Source organism: Hemitrygon akajei, chromosome 26, assembly GCF_048418815.1.
Source record: "Hemitrygon akajei chromosome 26, sHemAka1.3, whole genome shotgun sequence".
NCBI lineage: Eukaryota > Metazoa > Chordata > Chondrichthyes > Myliobatiformes > Dasyatidae > Hemitrygon > Hemitrygon akajei.
Genome location: NC_133149.1, coordinates 44,459,106 through 44,478,678, shown reverse-complemented (window position 1 = coordinate 44,478,678; position 19,573 = coordinate 44,459,106). Strand labels below are relative to the sequence as shown.

Sequence of the window (19,573 nt, the reverse complement as noted above, 5' to 3'; positions counted from 1 at the left end):
AGCTTAAAAATAATTTAATGTAAATGTAACTAATATAATTAATTTTAATGATATAAAGAATGGCAAATAAAGATACAAACATGCCAGTAAAGTGGAAGCTGAAATATAATAAATCATTTTAAAGAATATAGTTTTAAGATCCTATATTTTACATATTCATAAATAGACATTGCTGTTCTTGACATAAAAATTGTTTTTGGGGACTATAAATGTACTAATTTGCAATGATCATTTACTACTCCATCGCTAACCTGAGCCTAAGGTTGAACATGCTGTCTGTGAAAACTTGTTTAAACAGTGATGGCTAGTTCAGGATTCCAGGTAATGTATGCAAACAAAGAAATCCTAAAATTTCCTAAATTAGATTAACTTTATTGCCATATATGCAGTATTTCAGAACATGTGTTATATATGTCAAACAGGGTCTGAGGATGTGCTGGGGGCAGCCGGCAAGTGCCACACTGTGCCCACAGCTCACTAACTTTATCTCGTACATTTTTGGAATATGAGAGGAAAATGGAACCTACAAGTTCACAGGAAGAACATACAAACTCATTGCAGACAGCATGGGAATTGAACCCCAGTCTCTAGTGCTAACCTCTATTCTACCATGCTGCTGTCACGGGATATTGGCAGCAAGTTCTAACAGTTTCACCATCGTAGCTACTACCCATCTGTTGAAGTAATGCCCAGTTCTTGGATCAGGAGCCTCTCAAATCAGAGTCAGGAAGGCCGCAATGGCTCTTGGTCATCTTTGCTTTCAGCAGCTGAAACTGTAAGGAGCAAGTCTGTGAGTTTCTCCATGCTCTCTCCATAGGATGTCCCCTTGCAGTCTGAGACAAGTGAACGTAACGTGGAAGCCCCTGTTGCACAGTGTCTGGACACAGAGGGCAGTCTTACCTATCACTCGCTTGAGACTCTGCAAAGTTGGGAATTGTCACTGGAAGCCTTAAAATTAGTGACGCTGGAAGTTAGGAAACTGAGCCGAGTGTATAAGACAATAGATATGTACAGTAAGTTACAGGTACAGTTATACTTATTTACCTCATTTTTCTCTGTAAATTCTCAAAACTATATTTTGAAGACTTTTTTTAAATTCACTCATAATTTTTTTTCTGAGAAGGGAAATTTGAGAGTTGCAGAGCAAAGCCTGGGATCCCAGTGTTTAAAACCAGCACCTCAATGCAGTACTCAGCCCAGAAGCAACCAGGCCAATGAGCAAGTGAGATTGAGAGGGGCTGAGGACTGGAAGAACCGTAGTGGGGTAGATGACTCCAGGGTGCAGGATGGGAGAGGCCAACGCAAAGATACATTCTTCATCCTCATTAGCAGGATGTCCAAAGCCTTGTGCACAGAGCAGACAGTGTTTTATTCGGTGGTGTGTATCTCAGTAATTTATTTTTGTTTAGAGATACAGCAGCGTAACAGGCTCCTCTGGCCCAGTGAGCCTGCATAGCCCAATTGCAGCCATGTGACCAATTAACTTACTAACCTGTACATCTTTGGAATGGGTGAGGAAACCCGAGCACCCGGAGGAAACCACACAGTCACAGGGTGAACCTACGGACCCTTACAGACAGCAGTGGGAATTGAACCACTTAGGCTGGTGCCTTGAAATAAAATAGTCTTGGAGAGAAAATGGGGCAGCAGGTTTGACATTTGGCTAATGTTTGTGTTTGGTGGAGTGATTCCTGTTATAATCCAACGAGTGAAACGCTTAGCAACAGGCAACCTGCCAGAACTGAGCAGGTCAAGCAGCATCTGTGGAGGGGGGGAGGAGGAATTGTCAATGGGGATACAACAGGGGTCCTTTTACACCCAGAGAGTAGTATGTACCTGGAATGCATTGCATGAGGGAGTAATAGAAGCAGGCACTGGCTACTTTTAAGAGTTATCGAAAATAGCATTGGAATAACCCGGGTAAAGAAGGCCAAGGCCCATTGCTGTAAAATGGCATTAGTAAAGTTTGTTGCTGATGCACCATCAATAACTCTCGGAGACGGGAGACAAAAGATAGGCTTTTATTAGCTGCAAACGTGACCACGACATCCTGGAGACTGAGGGAGGAGCAGAGCCTCCAATCGCTTTTATACAGGGATCTGTGGGAGGAGCAGTCAGCAGAGGGGCATGTCCAGACAGGTATACACAGTTTACCACAGTTGCCCACTGGTTTGGATGAACAAATGGTCTGTTTGCATGCTGTACTTTCTCCTTCATGTTGTCTGGTCCACCTCCAGGTGCAGAATTCATATCAAGCTGTTTCCCAACTTCTCAACAAACAAGATTGGCCACTGGGCGAGCAAACGGCTTTGAGAGTTGGGAGGTATCTAGAGGAGGAGCACATAAAAAGACTCTCTGATCTCCTGAGGCTGCAGAGGGAAGAGAGAAAGCGATGGATAAAGGCAGATGGAAAGCCACATGTAAGAATGACCCTCACCTAAATATGCACACCCTCCACAAACAATCCTTATTCAGTACAACCCAACTCTTCTTCAGCAGAAGATGTATACAGCACTAGCTTCAAGGCCAACTATCCTCCTGTTATATGATAAATCTGAACTGTTAATCTGTCTATCTTGTCATGACTCGTGCACTTTACTTGTCTACTCATGGTGCTTTCTCTGTGACTGCAACACTATATTCTGCATTAGAGTCATAGAGTACTACAGCACAAAAACAGACCCTTTGACCCAACTAGTCCATGCTTATTCTCCCTAGTCCCTTCGACCTGCACCTGGACCATACCCTTCCCATCCATGTACTTATCCAAACTTCTCTAAATGTTGCAATCGAACCAGCATCCACCACTTCTGCAAACAGCTTGTTTCACACTCTCACCACCCTCTGAGTGAAGAAGTTCCCCCTCAGGTTCCCCTTAAACACTTCACCTTTCATGCAACCTCAGTGGAAAAAGCCTGCTTGCATTTACCCTATCTATATCCCACATCATTTTGTATACCTCTGCCAAATCTGCCCTTTTTTTCCTGTTTTGTTTTGTATTTTTTTCTTTTGTACTGCTATGTACTTATGTCCATATTGTTTTGCTGACTTGTGGTTTGGTGTTTTTACAGTGGTGCTAGAAAGTTTGTGAAACCTTTAAAATTTTCTCTATTTCTGCATAAATATGACCTAAAATGTGATCAGATCTTCACCTAAGTCCTGAACCTAGATAAAGAGAACCCAATTAAATAAATAACACAAAACACATTATAGTTGTTCATTTATTTGTTATGAAAAATTATCCAATATTACATATATTTGTTGGAAGAAGTATGTGAACCTTTGCTTTCAGTTACTGGTGTGAACCCCTTGTACAGCAATAACTTCAACCAAACTTTTCCTGTAACTGTTGATCCATCCTGCAAATCATTTTTTGAAGAAATTTGGCCTGTCCCCTAAAACCCTCACTAATTTTTATAGATGCACTGTAGAAAGCATTCTCCTAGGGTGCATCACAACCTGGTTTGGAAATTGTCCTGTCTAAGACCGGAAGAAGCTGCAGAAGATCGTGAACATAGCCCAGCACATCACACAAACCAATCTTCCATCCTTGGACTCACTTTACACCACACGCTGTCGGAGCAGTGCTGCCAGGGTAATCAAGGACACGACCCACCCAGCCAACACACTTTTTGTCCCTCTTCCCTCCAGGAGAAGGTTCAGGAGCTTGAAGATTTGTACAGCCAGATTTGGGAACAGCTTCTTTCCAACTGTGATAAGACTGCTGTACGGATCCTGACCCGGATCTGGGCCCTACCTTCCAAATATCCGGACCTGACTTGCACTACCTTACTTTCCCTTTTCTATTTTCTAATTATGATTTATAATTTAAATTTTTATTATATTTACTTCGATTTGTACTCCAGGGAGCGCAAAGTGCAGAATCAAATATCGCTGTGATAATTGTATGCTCTAGTATCAATTGTTTGGTGACAATAAAGTAAAGTAATTTCTGCATACAAAACTGTTTCAGTTCATCAATATTTCTGGAAGGCCTTGCATGAACAGCCCTCTTTAGGTCATACCATAACATCTCAATTGGATTAAAATCTGGACTCTAACTTGGCCATTTCAAAATACAAATTTTCTTCTTTTTCAATCGTTCTGTTGTTGATTTACTCTTGTGTTTTGGATCATTGTCTTGTTGCATCATCCAATTTCTGTTAAGCTTCAGGTGACAGACCGCCACCCTGACATTCGCCTGTAAAACGTCTTGATACAATTTTGAATTCATTGTTCCCTCTGCGATTGCAAGCTGTCCTGGCCCTGAGGCAGCAAAACAACCCCAAACCATGATGCTCCTTCCACCGTGCTTCACACTTGGGATAAAGTTTTAGTGTTGGTTTGCAGTGCCCTTTTTCTCCAAACATAGCAATGTACATTTCTGTCAAAAAGTTCAACTTTTGTCTTACCTGTCCACAGAATATTGTCCCAGAAGCGTTGTGGAACATCCAGGTGGTCTTTGCAAACCTGAGGTGTGCAGCAATGTTTTTTTTTGGAGAGCAGTGGTTTCCTCCGTGGTGTCCTTCCATGAACTCCATTCTTGTTCAGTGTCATTCTTATAGTGGAGACATGAACAGAGACTTCAGCAAGTTCTAGAGATTGAATTCTTCAGGTCTTTTGCTGTTACCCTTAGATTCTTTTTCAATTCTTTCAGCATTGCATATTGTCCTCTTGGTATGATCTTTAAAGAACACCCTCTCCTTGGGAGAGTAGCAACAATACTGAATTTCTCCATTTGCAGACAATTTCTGTTACTGTGGACTGATGAACATTCAGGTCTTTAGAAATGCTTTTGTAGCCTTTTCCAGCTTCATGCATCTCTAAAATCTTTCTTCTAAGATCCTCTAGAAGTTGTTTTGATCGAGGCATGGTGCACAAAAAGATATCTTTCATAAGAAGTACAGGCTCTGTTGGTAACTAGACTTTGTATCTTTTTTATAGGGCAGGGCACCTCTACAACTCACACCTCCAATCTCAACTCATTGATTGGAACACCTGACTCCAAACATCTTTTGTCAATGACATTACCCCAGAGGATCACATATTTGATTGAACATATCCTGTGATTGTTTAAATGGTGTATCCAGGAGCAGATCGCGTTTGTCTATTATTGTGACTTAGATGAAGATCAGACCACATTTTATGAGTGATTAATGCAGAAAAGTTTTTCTTGCAACTGTACATTCTGTTTTTTACAATTTGCATGATTTGTTCTTTCTTTTGCACATGGGGGGGGGTTGATATTTTTCTTTGAATGGATTCCATTGTTTCTTTGTGGCTGTCTGGGAAAACAAATCTCAGAGTTGTATACTGCACACATACTTGTACTTTGAATCTTTGTATGATATGATCTGACTGGATAGCATACAAACCAAAAACTTCTAACTGTAGATCAGCACATGTGAGCCATAACCAATTGCATTTATGATTATAGTAATCACATACTGTAGCTACTACTTGTGTGCAGAGGTAATCTGTGAGATGTGATGGAGGAGAGTTTAATAACCTTGAATTTTATTCTGAGTGCAGGAAGGAAATGAAGGTTTATGTTTGACTGAAAAATTAGTTGGAGAGGATTCAATACCGCATTCAAGTAAACACAGTGCAGACCTACAGAGAGAGCTTGCCCTGCAAATCAAGGAACGCGAGAACCTCGTAGAGGAACAGGTGATTATTAATGTGGATAAAATAAGCATGGAAAATGTAGATTTAACACTCAGAATCAAGTTTATTATCATTGACATACGTTATGAAATTTGTTGTGTTGTGACAGTGCAATACACAAAAAAATTCTCTTAAGTTACAATAAGCAATATAAAAACAAATAAGTAGTACGAAAAGAGAACAAAATAGTGTTCATGGATTCATGGACCATTCAAAAACCTGCTGACGGAAGAGAAAAATCTGTTCTGAAAATGTTGAGTGTGTGTCTTCAAGCTCCTATACCACCTTCGTGATGGTAGCAATGAGAAGAGGACATGTCCTGGATGGTAAGGGTCCTTAATGATGAATGCTGCCTTCTTGAGGCACTGTCAATTGATTATGTCTTCGATGCTGGGGAGGCTAGTGCATATGATGGAGCTAGCTGAGTTCACAACCTTCTACATCTTTTTCCGATTCTGTACATTGGCACCTCCATACCAGATGGTGGAGCAACCAATTAGAATGCTCTCCGTGGTACATCTGTAGAAATTTGCCAGAATTGTGGATGACATACCAAATCTCCCCAAACTTCTAATGAAATACAGCTCTGGCACATTTTCCTTGTAATTGCCTCAATATGTTGGGCCAAGGATACATTTTGAATGAGAATCCCAAAAATTCATGTGTCTGGTGGTAGTTTATGAAAATATGACAGAAAATGTCACTCGCATTGGTCTGCATGAATCTTGCTCAAGGAACAATGGAAGATTGAGAGGATTTCAGGACCTGTACCTTGCCCTGCAGAAAATGGCTGTGTTGGGATTTCTATTTTGAATGAAATCCAAAATACCAAATGGCCAAGTTATTATTTCAATAGAGTTTGGATATTGGGCTTGTCTCCTTTAGTAAAGAGACTATAACATTTCCTAAAAGACATTAATTCTGCCCAGTCCCCTTGACTCACATGTGGACTATAACCCTTCATAACCCTCGCATCCATGTACCTATCCAAATTTCTCTGAAACATTACAATCGAACCTGCATCCACCATTTCTGCTGGCAGCTTGTTTCACACTCTCTCTACCCTCTGAGTGAAGAAGTTCTCACTCATATTCCTCTGAATTTTTGGGGAATTGGTGGCATTGATCCAGTTACATTCTCCAATGTTGGAAGGATTTCAAATCACCAGTGGGGACAGTAGGAGAAGGGAAGAGAATGACATGACACAAGGCAAAATCCATTTGCTCAAGGGGTTGAAATTAACTGGAACAAACTACTGAAGCAGTGATATCCAGAGAGAGAAGGGTTGAAGGTTGTTGTGAAGATATGCTATGGATTTGGGCTGCATCCAGCTTTTCTGTTCTGTCTGATCTTCAATTTCTCTCCTATTTTCAGTTGCAGTTGCAGGAGGAACAAACAATCATGGAAGTAAAGGCAGGAAATGGGAATAGTGACATTGCAACTGTGGTTTACGATATCCAATTGTTACGTCACCTGCGGCAGTACGTTCTTCTGGAGCAAAGACTCAAACAGCAGCAGCAGGAATTCAGGGAAGCGCCACACGACTGTGTAAAGGTCAGTCTATCTGCCTTCCTCACCCAAGACATTCATAAGGTTTAAAGTTATATACTGTAAAGTTGAAACGGAAAATACTGGAAATACTTGGCAGAAGAGGCTGCATTTGTGGGAAGAGAAACAGGTCGAAAACTGGTTTTACATGTAAAATAAATCTGGGGAAGTTGGAGCCAGAGGTCTGCTAGTCCTCTGGAGGCTGGAGGCCCAGAGGCTAAAGTTGGAGGACTGTGTGTGTGTGTGTGTGCGTGTGCGTGCATGCGCTTTCCTTCCCCATGGTGGGACTGTCTAAGTGAGAGGCATAACTTATAGGGAAAGTAGAAAGGATCCAAAGTTGATGTCTGTTCCCACAGACAGTGACTGGAGTCCAGAATGCACCAATCGAAGTGGAGATGGAAGCTGATACTCTTAAAACACTTAAGCTGCTCTATTCATTTATTTATTTAGAGATACAGCGTAGAACAGGCACTTCTAGCCCAGTGAGCCACACTTCCCAGCAACCCATCAATTTAACCCTAGCCTAATCACAGGACAATTTACCATAGAAACATAGAAAACCCACAGCACAATACAGGCCCTTCGGCCCACAATGCTGTGCCAAACATGTACTTACTTTAGAAATTACCTAGGGTTACCCACAGCCCTCTATTTTCCTAAGCTCCATGTATCTATCCAGGAGTCTCTTAAAAGACCCTATCGTATCCACCTCCACCACTGTCGCCAGCACCCCATTCCATGCACTCACCACTCTCTGCGTAAAAAAACTTACCCCTGGCATCTCCTCTGTTCCTACTTCCAAGCACCTTAAAACTGTGCCCTCTCGTGTTAGCCATTTCAGCCCTGGGAAAAAGGCCTCTGACTATCCACACGATCCTATCAGGTCACCCTATCATCCTCCATCACTCCAAGGAGAAAAGGCCGAGTTCACTCAACCTATTCTCATAAGGCATGCTCCCCAATCCAGGCAACATCCTTGTAAATCTCCTCTGCACCCTTTCTATGGTTTCCACGTCCTTCCTGTAGTGAGGTGACCAGAACTGAGCACAGTACTCCAAGTGGGGTCTGACCAGGGTCCTATATAGCTGAAATATTACCTCTCTGCTCTTAACCTCAATCCCACTGTTAATGAAGGCCAATGCACCGTATCCCTTAACCACAGAGTCGGCCCGCACAACAGCTTTGAGCATCCTATGGACTCGGACCCCAAGATCCCTCTGATCCTCCACACTCCACAACATATTTGACCTACCAAAATGAACCACCTCACACTTATCTAGGTTGAACTCCATCTGCCACTTCTCAGTCCAGTTTTGCATCCTATTGATGTCCCACTGTAACCTCTGACAGCCCTCCACACTATCCACAACACCCCCAACATTTGTGTCATAAGCAAACTTACGAACCCATCCCTCCACTTCCTCATCCAAGTCATTTATAAATATCATGAAGAGTAAGGGTCCCAGAACAGATCCCTGAGGCACACCACTGGGCACCGACCTTCTGTGGGCAAGCCAATTCTGGATCAACAAAGCAATGATCCATTGGATCCTATGCCTCCTTACTTTCTCAATAAGCCTTGCATGGGGTACCTTATCAAATGCCTTGCTGAAATCCATATACACTACATCTACTGCTCTTCCTTCAATGTGTTTAGTCACATGCTCAAAAAATTCAATCAAGCTTGTAAGGCACGACCTGCCCTTGAGAAAGCCATGCTGACTATTCCTACTCATGTGATGCCTCTCCAAATGTTCATGAATCCTGCCTCTCAGGATCTTCTCCATCAAATTTCCAACCACTGAAGTAAGACTCACTGGTCTATAATTTCCTGGGCTATCTCTACTCCCTTTCTCGAATAAGGGAACAACATCTGCAACCCTCCAATCCCCTGGAACCTGTCCCATCCCCATTGATGATGCAAAGATCATCACCAGAGGCTCAGCAATCTCCTCCCTCACCTCCCACAGTAGCCTGAGGTACATCTCATCCGGTTCCAGTGACTTATCCAGCTTGATGCTTTCCAAAAGCTCCAGCACATCCTCTTTCTTAATATCCATATGCTCAAGCATTTCAGTCTGTTGCAAGTCATCCCTACAATCGCCAAGGTCCTTTTCCGTAGTGAATACTGAAGCAAAGCATTCATTAAGTACCTCTGCTATCTCCTCTGGTTCCATACACACTTTTCCACTGTCACACTTGATTGGTCCTTTTCTCTCACATCTTATCCTCTTGCTCTTTACATACTTGTAGAATACCTTGGGTTTTCCTTCATCCTGCTCGCCAAGGCCTTCTCATGGCCCCTTCTGGCTCTCCTCATTTCATTTTTAATCTCCTTCCTGCTAGCCTTTATAATCTTCTAGATCTCTATCATTACCTAGTTTTTTGAACCTTTTGTAAGCTTTTCTTTTCTTCTTGACTAGATTTACTACAGCCTTTGTACACCACAGTTCCTGTACCCTACCATCCTTTCCCTGTCTCATTGGAACGTACCTATGCAGAATGCCACGCAAATATCCCCTGAACATTTGCCACATTTCTGCTGCACATTTCCCTGAGAACACCTGTTCCCAATTTATGCTTCCAATTTCCTGCCTGATAGCACCATATTTCCCCTTACTTCAATTAAACGCTTTCCTAACCTGTTTGTTCCTATCCCTCTCCAAAGCTATAGCAAAGGAGATAGAATTGTGATCACTATCTCCAAAATGCTCTCCCACTGAGAGACCTGACACCTGACAGGTTCATTTCCCAATATCAGATCAAGTACAGCCTCTCCTCTTGTAGGCTTATCTACATATTGTGTCGGGAAACCTTTCTGAACACACCTCACAAACTCCACCCCATCTAAACCCCTCGCTCTAGGGAGATGCTAATCAATATTTGGGAAATTAAAATCTCCCACCATGACAACCCTGTTATTATTGCACCTTTCCAGAATCTGTCTCCCTATCTGCTCCTTGAGGTCCCTGTTACTATATTTTAAAAAAACACCCAGTAGAGTTATTGACCCCTTCCTGTTTCTAACTTCCACCCTTAGAGACTCTGTAGTCACTCCCTCCTTTTCTGCAGTCGTGACACTATCTCTGATCAACAGTGCCATGCCCCCACCTCTTTTGCCTCCCTCCCTGTCCTTTCTGAAACATCTAAAACCTGGCACTCTAAGTAACCATTCCTGCCCCTGAGCCATCCAATTCTCTGTAATGGCCACAACATCATAGCTCCAAGTCCTGATCCACGCTCTAAGCTCATCCACTTTGTTCATGATGCTTCTTGCATTAAATTAGACACATCTCAAACCATCAGTCTGAGCATGTCCCTTCTCTATCACCTGCCTATCCTCCCTCTCTTACTATCTACAAGCTTTCTCGATTTGTGAGCCAACCGCCTCTTCCTCCATCTCTTCAGTTTGGTTCCCAACACCCAGCAATTCTAGTTTAAACTCTCCTCAATAGCTGTAGCAAACCTCCCTGCCAGGATATTGGTCTCCCTCACATTCAAGTGCAACCTGTCCTTTTTGTGCAGGTCACACCTGCCCCAAAGGAGGTCCCAATGATCCAGAAACTTGAATCCCTGCCCTCTGCTCCAATCCCTCAGCCACGCATTTATCCTCCACCTCACTCTATTCCTATACTCACTGTCTTGTGGTACAGGCAGTAATCCCGAGATTACTACCTTTGAGGTCCTGCTTCTCAACTTCCTTCCTAGCTCCCTGAAGTCTTCTTTCAGGACCTCCTCCCTTTCCTACCTATGTCGTTGGTCCCAATCTGTACCACGACCTCTGGCTGTTCACCTTCCCACTTCAGGATATCTTGGATGCGATCAGAAACATCCCAGACCCTGGCACTTGGGAGGCAAACTACCATCCACGTTTCTTTCCTGCGTCCACAGAATCACCTGTCTGACCCCCTGACTATAGAGTCCCCTATCACTACTGCCTTCCTCTTCCTTTCCCTACCCTTCTGAGCCACAGGGCCAGACTCCGTGCCAGAGGCACGGCCACTGTCGCTTCCCCCAGGTAGGCCGTTCCCCCAAAAGTACTCAAACAGGAACAATTAACCTACTAACTGGTACATCTTTGGACTGTGGGTGGAAACCAGAGCACCTGGAGCTAACCCACATGAGCACATGGAGAATATATAAACTCCTTGTAGATGGTGCCCTAATTGAACTCTAAACTCTGACACCCCCCATCTATAATAGCATCGTGTTAGCTGTGACACCCAAATCTGGACAAGAATTGTCAAGGCATAGACGTTATGGAGCTAAATGGCATTGGTGTAGATGGGTATGAACATGATGGGCTGAAGGGCTTGTTTCTATGACTGTTAAAATGGCATCTGAATAATGACACATTCAACACCTGTGTTCCAGCAGTTGTTGACAGAGGACAATGATGGTGACATGAAATGCTTGTACAACCAAGCCAAGGGCCAGAACCAAGCTCTTATGGGCCTAAAATCTGCTGCTGCCTTACTGGAGCTAACAGAAAAAAACCTTCAAGAGTTAGCCGATAGCTTGAAGTCTTTCACCTCTGACAAGGTTAGTAATGTGGAAATATCCAAACAATCTACTGGTGAACTAAGGCTGTGGTTTCTTCTTGACCTAAAAAAAAAGGTAATACTACACAAAAGTAGGCCCTTCGGCCCAACAGGTCCATGCTGACCACATCATCCTCCCTGCTAATCCCAATTATCCACATTAAGCCCATAGCCCTCCAATCCCCTCCCCTCCAGGTACCTATCCAAATGTCTCTTGTATGTTGCAACTGTATTCACCTCGACCACTTCCTCCGGCAACTCATTCCAGGTACTCACTGCCCTCTGTGTGAAGATCTCACCTCTCAGGTCTCTTGTAAATCTTTCCCATCTTATCTTGCATCTGTGTCCTTGAGTTTTGGACTCCCCAATCCTGGGAAAAAGACAATGACTGTCCCCCTTTACCAGACCCCTGAGGACTTGATGAACTTCCGCAAGGTTACCTCTCCTCGTGCTATGCTCCAAGGAATAAATCTTTCCCTGTAGTTGAGGCAGCATCCTCGTAAATATGAGCTGATATTCATAAGCACATGAGATTCTGCAGATGCTGGAAATCCAGAGTAACACACACAAAATGCTGGAGGAACTCAGCAGGTCAGGCAGCATCTATGGAGGGAAATGAATCAAGAATCGATGTTTGGGCCGAGACCCTCATCAGGGCTCAGCATTTCAGGCTGAGATTCTTCAGTCAGGGCTCTTACTATTTTACAGTGTGTGGAAGTAGCTGAATGTATGGCTGCTGAGCTAAAAGGCTTTAGACAGGGAAGTGTGAAGACTCTACAGGAACAGCTCCTAAATATAAATGGAACGAGACGTCTGGAGCAAGAAACAAGGAAAATGGCCTTAATAAATGAGGTATGTGGACCATAAATAGAACAGCATTTAATAGTGCTTTAAATATTCCTGCTATCTTGATTCTATCCACACACTCATTTAGCTTGCAGAGGGAGTTACAGGGATTGACCTTATTTTGACCAAATGGAGATCTCAACATACACATTAAAAATACAGGCCAATATGGGCTGCTACTTCACAACATAGTTACAATGCAACACTACTCTGATTGAGATTGAACTACTTTTTTATTTGTTATCGTAGTAGGTACAGTATACACTCAGTGACTTCTTTATTAAGTACCTCAGTCTACCTTGTCATGGCCCTTATATTCACTGTACTTTCTCTGTAACTGGAACACCACACTCAGTGGCCACTTTATCAGATACTTCCAGTGCCTAATAACGTGGCCACTGTGTGTACGTTCATGGTCTTCTGCTGCTGTAGCCCATCCACTTCACGGTTCGACATGTTGTGTGTTCAGAGATGCTCTTCTACACACCACTGTTGTAACGTGTGGTTATTTGAGTTACTATCACCTTCCTGTCAGCTTGAACCAGTCTGGCCATTCTCCTCTGACCTCTCTCATTAACAAGGCGTTTTCACCCACAGAACTGCCACTCACTGGGTGTGTTTTTAGCTTTTTTGCACCATTCTCTGTAAATTCTAGAGACTGTTGTGTGTGAAAATCATAAGGAGAGGAATAGAAGCTGTGGTCAGTGAAGTGCACACTTCAACATTCTACCCAGTCTCAGAAACAGAAGTAAATCATTTGGCCTCTTCTACCTTTTATTTGTTGTTGTGGTTTGACAACAATTTGTTGTCCTTTGAAATTCTCCACAGTGTAAATCTTCAGTTTATAACATTCATGTGTATTGATCACTGTGTAGATTAAGGAACGTGAGGCCAATTTAGCAGAAGAAGAGAAGCTGGAGGGAGAGGTGGTCGCACAAGACCTGCTGAAGAAGAAAAGACAGCTGAGCCTGTGGATGACGCAGGAAGAAACCAAATTACAAGACCAACTGGAACGAGGAGAACTGACACACGAGCATAGAGAGGTGTTGTTTTGTTACTTTGATTGATCTATTCATAACATTTTGAGCTATGATCATGTACTTTTACAAATCCATCTATGCCATGAAATTATGGCAAATGCTTTGCAACACAGAATCATGTTCAATTTCACTGGACACGTTGTGAAATATGTTGGCTTTGCGGCAGCAGTACAATAATAATAGAAAAACTGTGAATTACATGTAACCCCAGGTCCAGTGGGCTGTTAGTCCAGGGAAGGACACTCTCCGGCTCGCCAAACTTGTGAAATCTCGTTTGTGTGGATGCTGCATGATGTTTTCCCCTGTTACAAATCAGTACCCCGAAATAACAAACAGTACACCATATGTAATTAAATGATTTAGCTTTATAATTCTTAATTTGACTAGAGGGTTAATAAAGAAAAGGGCCCATTTTAATGAAACAGTCTAATACACAACATTGGAACTCATGATTTTACCATCCGTTTGTTCTCCATCGATTTCCCCCTGGCGTCGTCAACTCCCGATCCTATTCCACATCCACTGCGTCCTACAGTCTACGACCTTTCCATTCTGGGCTCTTCTCTGTCCATCTTCCACCAAACAAAAGCCCCACGAATCCCTCACTCTCAGGCACACAAGAAAGAAAACTACTCCCCTCATCAGACGCCGCACATTCCAAACCCCCGTCACTGCTGCTACAGAGAGACCATTACATTAGCAGTGAAACCTTTCCCAGGGCATTACATACAGAAAATAGATATATATTAAATAGTTAAATTAAATAAATAGTGCAAAAATAAAACTTTAAAAAAATAGCGTTCATGGGTTCAATGTCCATTAATAAATCAGATGACAGAGGGTAAGAAGCTGATCCTAAATCATTGAGTGTGTTACTTCAGGCTTCTGTACCTCCTTCCTGATGGTAGCAATGAGAAGAGGGCAAAACCTGGGTGATGGGGGTCCTTAATGCCTTTTTGAGGCATCACTCCTCAAAACACACAAGATGCTGGAGGAACTCAGCAAGTCAGCCAGTATCTATGGAAATGAACAAACAATTAACGTTTTGGCCCGGGACCTGTCATCATCAGGATGATGAAGGATCTTAGCCCAAAATGTTATCTGTTTATTCCTTTCCATAGATGTTGCCTGACCTGCTGGGTTCCTCCAGGATTTTGTGTGTGTTGCTCTGGATTTCTGGCATCTGCAGAATCTCTTCACTTTATGGCAAATTCTTTAATACCTTGTACCTTTAGGTATTTGAATGTGAGTCTGGAAAATATTCTGGAATTATGTTGCAGTAGAGTGTTATGATCAGGTAAAGGTTACGTGGAAATTCAGGTCCTTTTCTGACAAACAATGTGAGAAATGATGATTCATCTCTAGCCTGTATTCCAGTATGAATCTTGTAGCCTTTCATACAGCCAAAAAATCCACCTTGAATACAAGATTGTTTAATTCAGCATTGTTAAATGTCATTTCCAGTACACAAGTGTAAAAGAGAAAGAAATAATTGTTACTCCAGATCCAATGCAGCACAAAAAAACACATTAAGATAAAGTATACAATAATAATTTAAAAAACCACAATAAATACAAACATATAAGATAACTTACCTACATAGATTGATTGTATGCCCATAAAGTGACACTAGGTGCAGGAGTGTCTATACATAAGGGACCCTGACAGGAAATGATAAAGTAGTGGTGGTTGGGGTTGTGGAGGGGTGGGTTAGTGGGTGGAGGTGTTGATCAGCCTTACTGCCTAGGGAAAGTAACAGTTTTTGGGTCTGGTGCTCCTGGTGTGGACACTACATAGCCTCCTCCCTGATGGGAGTGGGACAAACAGTCCATAAGCAGGGTGGGTGGGATCCTTCATGATGTTACCGGCTCTTTTCTATATATATATGTGTGTCTTTGAATGTGGGTAGGCTGGTGCCAGTGATGCATTGGACAGTTCTGACTACCCGCTGTTGATCCTTCCTGTCCACTGCAGTGCAGTTTCCATACTATGCAGATAGGATGCTCTCTACCTGCGCATCCATAGAAGGATGTGAATATAGATGTGCATAGTCCATATGCTTAATAACTGAATGTCCATAGATTTCTGACAGAGGAAATTCCAAAGGTTCTCAACTCCCTCGTCCCACTTTTAATCGTTGAATCCCTTATGCTGAGTTCCTTAATCCTCAACTCTCCAGTCTATGGTCTTACCAACAAATTCATTTCTTAATCTTCTAAACTTCAGTAAGTATGGGCCAATCCTAGTCAATTTTTCTTTATAGACCTCCTATCCAACCCAGAAATCAGTTTGGTGAATCACTGTTTCACCACCTCTAAGGTAAGCGGCCAAAGCTGTATATAATACTCCAGATTCCATACAATCTCAGCAAGACTTTCTTGCTCTTGTAGTCCATTCCATATAATAAAATGGTCTTCAAATTGCCGCTTGCATACTGAAAATGCTCTGGAAGAGTAAAGGGTTTGAGTATTGTGAGCAGTTTGAGGACCCTTATCTAAGAAAGGACATGCTGGCATTGAAGAGGAGGTTCACAAGAATGATCCTAGGAATGAAAGGGTTAACATATGAGAAGCATTTGATGGCTCTGGGCCTGTACTCGTTGGAGTATAGAAGAATGAAAGGGGATCTCATCAAGACTTACCGAACATTGAAAGGCCTAGTCAGAATGGAAGTGGAGAGGATGTTTCATATAGTGGGTGAATCTAAGACCAGAGGGCATAACCTCAGAACAGAACAGAAGGACATTCCTTTAGAACAGATGAGGATAATTTCATTAGCCAGATGCTGGTGAATCTGTGGAATTCATTGCTATGATGTGCTGTGAAGCCCAAGTCATTTGGTATATTTAAAGATGAGGTTCTTGATTAGTAAGGATGTCAAAGGTTACAGGGAGAAGACAGGAAAATGGGTTTGAGAGGGATAATAAATCAGCCATGATGGAATGGCAGAGGCTCGATGGGCAGAATGGCCTAATTCTGCTCATATGTCTTATGTTCTTATGGTCTATTTCTAGTTAATTTTTAAAACTTCATTCCTGCAGAACCTTAATAAAGAGCACAGCATAAGACTGTGGCTGCAGGAGAGGAGTCTTCAGCAAGAGATTGAGCAGATTGAGAAGGATCAGGAGGTGAAGTGGAAAAGGAAAAAAGATGATGGCCAACAAAGAATTGCAGAAAGGAAAGCGCAAGAAGAGCAGAAAGCAGAAGCAAGCCATTCTCAGCAAGTCCGACAGCTTCTAAACAAAGGTATGAGTAGGGTAAACATAAAGTACACTGCAGATACTGTGGTCAAATAAACACGTACAAACAAGCTGGATGAACTCAGCAGGTCGGGCAGCATCCGTGGCAAGGAGCAGTCAACGTTTCGGGCCGAGACCCTTCATCCAGTTTGTTTGTACGTGTTTGTATGAGTAGGGTGTTTTCTTGGGAATGTGCACCAAAAATTAAAAATATGGATGGTTTGAAGGTATCATCTTCCCAGGATTTTGTTGATATCAAAACTGGTTGCGGGAGAATCTACAACATTATTTTTAGAATAACCCATTAATTTCTGCATGTGTAAAGCCCTTGGTGCATTGCCTGAGTTAGTGTTCATTCCCAACCCAGCAATCCCTAAAATCTGATTCGTCATTGCTTGTAAATATTTACAGGCATCACCCTTCCCTCATAAACTCCTTCAGCTCTACAAGCCACTGAGATCCCTACATTTTTCCAATTTTGCTGCCTTGGATATCCTCAATTTTGACTGCATGGCTATAGGTCCCCAGGCCTTGGGTTTATGAAATCTCAAATTCTGTCATTGCCTCACTACCACTTACTGTGTCTCTTGCCTCTGTGGCACACTTTTTGTCTCTTTATGTGCCTCATTATCTTTGCTAACACTCCTGGGAAGCACTTTGGAACATTTTACTATACTGACAATGCTGTCACAGTCAAGGCTTAGTGGCTTCAGGCAAGTCAGATATACAGTAGTTTATATTTCCTTACAGGGGATCTACATAGAACATTATAGCACAGTACAGGTCCGTCAGACACCATGTTGTGCTGACCTACTCTAAGGCTGATCTATCACTTCCCTTCAACATAGCCGTCCATTTCACTATCATCCTTGTACCTATGTAAGAGTCTATTAAATATCAAGGAGGATGTGAGGGCTAAGTTTTTCACTCAGAGTGGTGGATGCCTGGAATGAGCTGCCTGGTATGGTGGTAGAGGCAAATATATCAGAGACTTTAGACCATAGGACATAAGAGCAGAAATAAGCCCTTTGACCCATTGAGTCCTCCTGAAATGAATGCTAACATTGCATTTGCCTTCCTCACCACCAACTCAACCTGCAAGTTAACCTTCAGAGTGTTCTGCACAAGGACTCCCAAGTCCCCTCTGCATCTCAGATTTTTGGATTTTCTCCCCATTTAGAAAATAGTCCGCACATTTATTTCTTCTACCAAAGTGCATGACCATGCATTTTCCATTGTTGTATTTTATTTGCCACTCTCTTGCCTATTCCACTAATCTGTCTAAGTCCTTCTGCAACCTACCTGTTTCCGCAACACTACCTACCCCTCCTCCGATCTTTGTATCATCTGCAAACTTGGCAACAAAGCCATCTATTCAATCATCTAAATCATTGATATACAGCATAAGACATTATTTAAGGTGATTCCTCCAATCTCCTTAAAATTATGCCCCCATGTATGAGCCATTTCAGCCCTGTGGAAAAAATCTCTAGTTATCCAACAACTACAAGTTGTTGTTATTACCCACTTGTTGTGGGTAGTGCTGTTATTTCTTAGTCAAAAAGCTAGGAGTTTTAGAACACAAAAAAAATTGAGGCTGACACTTTAATATGTACTGAGGGAGTGCTGTGCTCCTGGGGATGCGACTTTAAACTGAAAGTGAGTGAGTGTGTGTGTGTAATCAGGTTTATTATCACTGACATATATATCATTAAATTTGTTCTTTTGCAGCACCAATACAGACAATAACGATAAATTACAATAAGAATATATATATAGGTATTTAATACATAAATAGTGCTAGAAGGGAGCAAAATAGCAAGGTAGTGCTCATGGTCCATACAGAAATTTGATGGTGCGGGGAGGGGGAAGAAGCTAATCCTAAAACATTGAGAGTGTGTGTCTTCAGGCTCCTTGATGACAGTAATGACAAGAGGGCATGTTCTTGGTGGTGAGGGCCCTTCATGGTGGATGCCACCTTGTTGAGGATCAGTGGTAAGAGGGCTAGTGTCTGTGATGGAGCTTGCTCAGTGTGTGTAAAAAGATAAAGGTGATCTTCACAAGAAAAGCAAAGTTGATTGTCCTTTCCCTCTTAATCTAACCATACATTTCTCTCAATGTCCCCAATGCTGATTGTCCATACAGTATCTTATCACTTTTTGGGTGAGCTAACTGTGTTATAAATTGGCTGCACAGTGATAGCACTACATAATTAACTGTAAAGTGATTAGAAATGATGGAGATCATAAAAGGTACCAAAATAGACAAGAGTTTCTATTTTATGATTTCCATAAATAAACATTTTTTTCCTTTCTTTTGCTCAGCCACCAAAGCCTTTGTACAAATGGCACGTTTTACTGCACGGAATTTTCCTGTACTCCACCTAAAACCCAGACCCATCTTGGGTAAGTATTATTGAGTCAGGTGAAGCTTTATAGAGTTGTGTAATTGATGTACAGGTTAACAATGACTGTTCTCTTAGCAAAGAGTATGTGAAACTGATTCAGATGACAAAGTCTGAGCTTTAATTCCCTACATACCGTCCCTAGGTAACAAATGGGTTCCTTTCCCACAGACGCTTATAAGTCAGATTTTTCCATAAATTGGAAAGCACGCAAAAATCACTCAAATTGGCAACCTTATAGAAATGTTTAAAACTATGAGAGGCAAAGATGATAAAAGTCTTTTCCCCA

General features: G+C 42.2%; 2 protein-coding genes across 2 annotated transcripts in view; both read left to right on the top strand.

Annotated features, from left to right (window-relative positions):
- Window positions 1-300: 300 nt before the first annotated feature.
- LOC140716712 (uncharacterized) lies at window positions 301-12,239 on the top strand. Its single transcript, XM_073029524.1, has 7 exons — window positions 301-321; window positions 818-1,024; window positions 2,238-2,420; window positions 5,533-5,670; window positions 7,042-7,221; window positions 11,590-11,757; window positions 12,162-12,239. Exons 1-7 carry the CDS (start codon window positions 301-303, stop codon window positions 12,237-12,239), a joined length of 975 nt encoding a protein of 324 aa, XP_072885625.1.
- Window positions 12,240-12,522: 283 nt separating this feature from the next.
- Window positions 12,523-19,573, top strand: part of LOC140716692 (uncharacterized) — a 33,075-nt gene continuing 26,024 nt past the window's right edge. Inside the window, exons 1-4 of the mRNA XM_073029516.1 lie at window positions 12,523-12,608; window positions 13,478-13,645; window positions 16,683-16,887; window positions 19,205-19,285. Coding sequence (XP_072885617.1) covers window positions 12,591-12,608; window positions 13,478-13,645; window positions 16,683-16,887; window positions 19,205-19,285 — 472 coding nt within the window. The 5' untranslated portion in view covers window positions 12,523-12,590. The remainder of the gene's footprint in view (window positions 12,609-13,477; window positions 13,646-16,682; window positions 16,888-19,204; window positions 19,286-19,573) is intronic.